Source organism: Nuphar pumila, unplaced genomic scaffold (assembly GCF_984573655.1).
Source record: "Nuphar pumila unplaced genomic scaffold, dmNupPumi1.hap1.1 HAP1_SCAFFOLD_414, whole genome shotgun sequence".
Lineage (NCBI taxonomy): Eukaryota > Viridiplantae > Streptophyta > Magnoliopsida > Nymphaeales > Nymphaeaceae > Nuphar > Nuphar pumila.
In genome coordinates this window covers 28,393-35,760 of record NW_028323334.1, presented here as the reverse complement: position 1 = coordinate 35,760, position 7,368 = coordinate 28,393, and the positions used below count along the sequence as shown (strand labels likewise).

At 49.9% G+C, this 7,368-nt stretch overlaps 1 protein-coding gene across 1 annotated transcript; it reads left to right on the top strand.

Moving 5' to 3' along the window:
* The first annotated feature begins 780 nt into the window (after window positions 1-780).
* On the top strand, window positions 781-2,214 carry LOC149810276 (uncharacterized). Its single transcript, XM_089994325.1, has 3 exons — window positions 781-918; window positions 1,272-1,415; window positions 1,840-2,214. The coding sequence occupies exons 1-3, from the start codon at window positions 781-783 to the stop codon at window positions 2,212-2,214; spliced, it is 657 nt and encodes a 218-aa protein (XP_089850451.1).
* Window positions 2,215-7,368: the final 5,154 nt, after the last annotated feature.

The window sequence follows — 7,368 nt, the reverse complement described above, 5'->3', positions numbered from 1 at the left end:
ATTGTGCCTAGGGTGCGACTTGCATGCACTGATTGTGCCTGTGCCAGAAGATAGAAACGTACTCACTCGTGACGAAGCTAATATACTCAGAGACGCATTCCTGTACTGCCTCTTTTGCATCTTTCGAGATTTTTGCGTTGTGCGGCAGGGCTTTCTTCATTATCCTGCTTATATTAGCGATTGGCAAGTACTTGTCTTGCTCGCGCACAATGTCATCTCCACCGAATTTTTCATCACCATCCGCAGACATTGCACTTAAATACTAGGCACTGCGCAAGTGGTGGTGTATGTGTCTTCGCACCCCATAAAACTCTGCAATCAATCTTGTGGACGACACCCTAACACAGATATAATGCGACTCAGGTGCAACACAGCATTCAATCGAGTCAGAAGGGAACAATAAAAGCGACCGAGCACATATCCAGGCGGTATACGGACCCGCACATATGGATGGGGTGCTGAGCAGACGCAAAGTGTAGTCGAATGAGTGGACAGAACCAAACCAGGCCCTATCTCAGTGGGATATCCCCCGAAAGGGCCGACATGTTGGAATGAAAGTTGGGCAGAGATTGAAGCGTTGGAGACAAAGCCTCCGTGCACTCCTCCCAACCGTTGATTTGTTGGGTATCACGCTTGGACATGTCGTTGGCACAGGGTGCTGCTGCTTTCACAAGCTCGCTGCCTAGGGTTTGTTTGCTTGCTTGGTCTGCTCGCGCCCAGCTTCTGAGAAACACTTACATGAATCTGAGACAGACATAGCGATACAGACATAAGTTAAGGATGGAGCCCATGCAATTTGTCGGACAGGACATCTTGGAGTGTGTTGAGGCCTTGCCCGACTCGCCAGCCAACCTCATTGACACCACCTACACAAAGTTGTACGGTACCGATGTAGGGGAACCTGGAAACGATGTCTGGGTACGTGATCAATAACGATTTCTTCTGGCTTGCCCCATCAAGTCACCAAACAAGTTGTGTCTCTTTGTCGAGGTGTTACCCGGAAGAGCTCACACAGGCATGCCATCATGCACGAGCATGCGTACAAAAACACTCGCCACAACGCTCCCCATGATTCACAGAGTACAATCAGGCAAGTCTGGGCTTCAGGTGCCCGCACCCATCCCAGGATTTGTACCTGACTCTGAATGCATGTCCTGGCGTGCCTTGGCATCGTCACAACAGAGTTAAAAGGAGGCAACACCTTCAAGCACAGTTTGACACTTATATGGAAGGGTATGAAAGCAGTTTAATCTGGAGGTTCTGATCTGCAGGTTTATCTACACCCCAACGGTTTGTGTGTGCTTGGGGCCGCGGTTACACACGCAGCATTTGCCGTGGCGCACCGAGGTCAGGCTCATGGCCTGGATAAGGCAATAGGGAAAACAGCCCGCGCTGTGACTGTCCAATTCACCAAGGTGGGTGTCTTGGCGCTGAATTCTGTTTCGCACACGTCGCGTTCTCATAAGCCTGTACCCCATTCTTTGACAGCTAGGGATTTGGTTACCATGCGAGGCTCAAATGTATCCCTCGAAAGTCAACCACCCAACTTGGCACAGAGATTGGACACTGTCATGCTGCCGATGACAAGACCGTCGATCAACGTGGGGTGATAGAGTGACAGCGATGATTCACACTGCAACTCTGTATCGCTCCTGCGCTCCTTTGCTTGCGTGCAGGCATGGGCTGGGCACAAATAAAAAACATTGCCAGTTGCCAAGACAGCCCTCGATTGAATAACCACCGCCTAAATAATTCTCATTTACATATTATATCTATATACATTATATCTACAACCATCGCCTAAGTAATTCTCATTTACATATTATTTCCACCATGCAGATCGCCGGCAACGACCCCCTCAAGGTGTCATGCAATGCGAAAAAGATGAGGGCTTCCGAAGGCCTGTGGGTGCGGCCCACGACACCGCTATGCGAACTGAAATGTTCCACGTTATCTGATCGGAGCAGCACAGCTTGTACTTCTCAGGACGCGGCGGCAGACGGCGGCAGCGTTTCCAATCGTGATGGCATCCAACGTTTCGTTTTTTCCAGTGGTGTCAACGGAAAGCTGCTCACTTGCAATCACCGACTGCTTGCAGAGCCTGAGCTCTTCTTCAGTCGGCCCTTTGACCAAGCTTACATTGCGATATTGGCATTATATGAGAGTGAGGTCGTTACGTCTCAAGCGCTGCTTGTTAACCGCAGAGCAATTTAGTGAGAAACGATGCTTGCCATGTTCCCAGCTCCGCCCGCGACTGTTCACGCCTTGCGATTGGGCATCTATTGTGACCGGTCGATGACTGCAGCCCGTGTGCGCATGATTGATGCCACCTTTGATGAACCATACATGGATTCTCCCTCAAAGGTTCAACAGGGGCCAGCTGTATGCGAATCAGTGTCTCAGGCAATATACTAGGCAGACGCGCACTTATCTGGCCCACACCGAACTGCTGTGCAGCTTTGGATAATAGATTGTTCTCTCTCCGTTCCGGGTTGATGTTGACATGATTCGATCGTGTTTCTCGACGCTGCAAAACGACTTTTTGATCGAGCCATGCTTCTGGAATGGTCTTTCTGTCGCATCCTGGAGTCCTCAGGAGCTGGGAATCAGACGTCCTTGTCCTCCCAGCATCTTCAGACAGCGGCTTCAACTCAAACCTTCACACCCTATTTGGAAATTTATGCAGTTTCACCCCTTTGTCAAACCTGCTTGTCAACGGCCCAATCTGTAGGCGTTGATATGCATATATCTCTTTGACGAGAGAATGGAAATGGTGTTGGCAGGATATCACTCAAACGCCTCTGCTTCCGGTGCAATGTTGAAGATGTATAAAACCGATTGATGATTCGGTCCAACGCGAGAAAGATGCCTCAGAGGCTGCATCAGAGCTCAAATGACAATCGATTCTCCGAGACACAATGGAATTGTCGATTCAATTCAAACGGCAACCGCTGCCCTATCTCGAGAGATATCTTGAGATGCCCGCTGTAAGTGATGACATGGCTTCCTGTCCAACTCGCAGGGCCAAATTTGCATCACAAATGAACCATGCGAGCAGGTGATGGAATCAGTTGTCATCACTTCGTGAGCTTTGACAACTGATTCCATCCGCTTGGCTGGGTTGCGCTCGCCTGGATTTCAGATTTCAACATCACATCCTAGCGCGCTGCATGTAACGCAGGTAGCACTGTATTCTGGTCACCGACTGCGTAAATTGTGTCAATATGCTCGCAAGTTCTGCTGCGGTGGAGCTAGAGTCTCGGTCGAAGGCATGTCAACAGGCGTATATTTCGAATTTGGAAGACTGCGCCGCTTGTTTGGGTGGCGCCTTCGACTGCGTCAGCAAGCTTGAAGACAAGAAACTCGAAGATTTGTTGAGGGCGAAGGTGGAAGCTCTAGCTGGCTTAGAAGTCAAGGCTCTTTGTCTGAGCCAAGCTCTTTCACAGGTAACTTGCTCACGGCATGCAAGTTGACGGTGCCACCTGGTTAGCGACTTGCTTTGGCACACTTTATCGGTAAGTTAATGTGGATAAACATCGCCATCTGGGATGTCCAAAATATAATGGCTCCCAGCAATCCGTTGTTGCATAGGCGAGCGCACATAAGTGCCGCTTGCTGTCAGTCGGCACATGTCCCAAGTATGTAATTAAACTGGCGTTGAATGTTGCAAATCTCGGCTCATGACATGCTCCGCCTCGTGGCGAGGATGGAGGGCAGGCACGCATGTCCGCCATGTGTCGAGTATCTCAGTGATATGCAGAGTCACGCCAAGACAGAGGATTTTGTAGCAAATGTCACCTCCTCCATTTGCTTGCCAACCAATTCATCTCATTTCCTATGTCCCTCCACGAAGCAAAGTATCATTGCTTGATGCCTTAAGTTTGTTTTGCAGGTAGGAAATGCATACACTGCTGCAAATGCAGACGAACAGTCTAAAGTGAACTTCGCTCAAGCCATTGAGGCCGAGATGCAAAGCGCTCTTGATATGCACCCACTCGCGGGTCATCCAAAGAGGACGGCCACTTGGGCCAGTGGTGCTCGGAGACAGGTGAGTACCTACAAAACGTGCACACATTGTGGGCAGCTCATGATATCGGACGCAACGTGAAACGGGGCACTGAACACTACTTTCCTCTACCGGCTATCCCAGGGGTGTCCAGCGGGCAGCCACATCAATGAGCTGTTGTTTGCAACTTTTGCGCAGCTATCGAATACTGCGACGCTTTTGCTTGTGGCATCGCGTGGATTGTATGAATGATGCATCTCGTGGCACATAGATGAGATTTCATCTTAGTTTGATAGGAAGGACTATCTCTGTGACCATTTGCAGAATCCCGCCACGGAGCAATAGCAACAGAGACCAGTACCTAACTCCCTCAGCGCTCTGGCTATCCAGAGTTTCTAACCGTGACCCACATCCGATGCTGATCACTCATTCCAATGCCCACGCGAGCAAGTTGAGCATGATCAACTCTAGTGGAGAACTGCACGTCATGATGTATGACAGGGGTTTGGATGGTTTATTGAAAGACATAGGCAATTGCGCATCAAGGGTCGCATCATTCTCCACATAGCCACTTCAACGGCATGCCTGTGATGTTCATCAAACCCTGAGATGACAATGAAACTGCCTCGATTAGCCAGTCAAAAGCGCTTTTGGCACCTGTGGCGGCAAAATTTGACTCAGTAAGTCTTTGCGTAACCCTTATGCAGCCTTTGTGAGGCCAAGAGTCCGCTTATGAATCATCAACATTTGGTTCAAGGTGCGTGGCATTTGAATGGGCGGTTGCCTTCTGTCCCTAGGGGAAGGGAAATGCACCCTCTCCACTAATTGATGCATGTGGAGAAGTATTGTTTCAGCTGGAGTACTAAGGTGACTCGGTCCCTCTGTTGAAACCTATTGGTAACTATCCTTCCATCAAGCCCCTGCTCAGACTACTTGTTTCTAAGCGGGAAGGTCTCCAGTCCCGATAACGCTTCCCCCTTACATCCACTGTCTTGCCTTAAAGAAAGAGACAATGGAAATCTGAATAAGCGGCGAACCGAAACACAAATCACTGGCATTGCTGTCCCTCGAGGCATCCACAACGCAAAGTGCTTCTATGCGACCGAGAGCTCTGCTTTTGTTGCTGCAGTTCATGAGGATGTCATTCACATGGCTGGCAGCAGACACGTGGTGAGGAAAAAGAGGTGCAACAACGACGAAATGTAGAAGAGAAACAGAAGCTGACATGGGGCTTGTGACACTGCAGGCGACGAGGCTGAGCAAAATGACATGGACGACGATGGCATTGAGGGAGTGATTGGTGGCGAATTCAAGAACAGGCGCTGCATTTTGACGCAGTTGGACATCCTGGATCTGCAGGAGCCGGTCCAAGACTCCCATGAATGGATCTGGGAACGGCAAGCAATCGTTGATCACATCGCTTCGAAGCGAGGAGCTCCTTGCCGAAATCCTGCGCAGCCAGGGGTGACAATAACGATCGCAGAACTGACAGACTGTTCCAAGCGCATCAGACGAGCAAGCCAGAAGCAGAAGCGGCAACAGCTCACTCAGCCGCAAAGAGAAACTGAAGAGATTCTGTAAGAGATGGTTGCATCGAGTCACAAGTTGCAACTGGTGTAACTCAAGCTGGAGTGTCTTCACAGCTTGAGCTGCAATCTCACTATCTAGACTGTCCCAATCATTGAAAGTGTTCCCCAAACCGACTGTTGCTGAAAATTTCCGAAAATCTCATATGCCATCTTCCGCCACCCACAATTTTGAAGTTGTAAGACAACTCACCGCTTTGTTGCAATTTCAACTAATTGAAATTGGAAGTGCAGGCGGTCGCGCGGGGCGTGTGTGGGTTACATGCAAAGAGCTATACATCATACGGTACCGTAGTAAATTAAACATATGGTTCGTAACGCGTAACGCTGGGCCGGACAACCTTCCTTGGCGTTTATTATATTGGTAGCGCGTAATGATTGGGGGAAAAAAAAACCTTGTGAACGGTTGTTTAATAAATGTTGGATGTAACGGGTAACTCTGTCCAGAATTTTCTTAAGGTGCCTGCGGCACCCTGTGTACCCTGGCCTATTCGAAGCCCGACACCAGAACGAACCCTGTCATGAATGTAAGCATATAAGGGCCCATCTTACCTTGCAGAAACCACCATTTTGTCAACATGCACTGTCACGCACCGTCCACCCCAGCTGGGGCCGGTTCACGCAAGCAAAGGCAGTCATTGCTGTGTTTCAAGAAGGTGAAGGACATGACAACTGCTGAAAAAGCCGAACATGATGAGCGAGAATGGAATCGCATTGATGATTACTTGTTTGAGAAAGATGAGAGAGCGCCCCTGGTGTTAGATGTTAGTGCAGATGATGGTGATTGCCCGGCTGAGCTGGAGCGAAGGCAGAAGGAAGTAATCAGAAAGAGAGTTCTATCCCATGCACGTGTGAAACGCTTCCGAGAAAGGAAGGCTGCGCTGGCTTCCCAGGACGCACCAGCCCGCTTGCTCGACGATGGTGTGGATAGGGGTGAGTTGCCCGAGGGTTCCGATGGGGTGGATAGGGGTGAGTTGCCTGACACAGCTCAGACACAGCCCGCCAAGCGAAGGGTTGGCAGGCCCGAGGGTTCCAAAAACAAGCGAAAGCGACAGTACTCTCCTACACCTGTGGCACGGGACCAGAATGCGCGAGGCTTCGCCCGCAAGCGGTACAAATTGCTGTACCTTGAAAAAAAAATCGCCTGCGGCGCCAGTCATTTCCTCAACCGTATGAACGGTTGTTTAATAAATTGAAACGCGTAATGTTTTGGACTTCAACCTAATTGACGGTTGTTTAATAATGTAATGCCGTAACGCCCCTCATTTTCTCAACCATATGTTTAATTTACTACGGTAGGCATACCTCTGTCCTGGTTGCCTACCGTAGTAAATTAGACCGATGGACAAAACTGCTGTGACGTGACATTTTACATTTCTTATTGTTCCAACTGTTTGGACTATTTCAGAAACGTGACAATGTCACATTCCTTATTTCCCCATCTTCTTGGACGAGCGCCGCAGGCAAAATTTTTTGTTTGGTATTGATGCCCCAGAACGTGTGGTTACCAGCAGGCATTCACAGCAGCACCACGAACCAATCTTGGGACACAAGCAGCAAGGTACATTGCACACAACGCAAAAGTGTTGCCAGGAGCTCAGCGCGCCTTCTCGCACTTCGTGGCCCAGCGCAGATTTGACGACCTGCTCGCGTCGTTCGACACCAACACCGAAGCTGGCGCGCGTGACCTGGCGCGCATGCACAGCTGCGCCTGCCGCCCAGCCTCGATTTGGCTAGACACGCTTCCGACGTCACCGTTTCTGCAGCTATCGAACG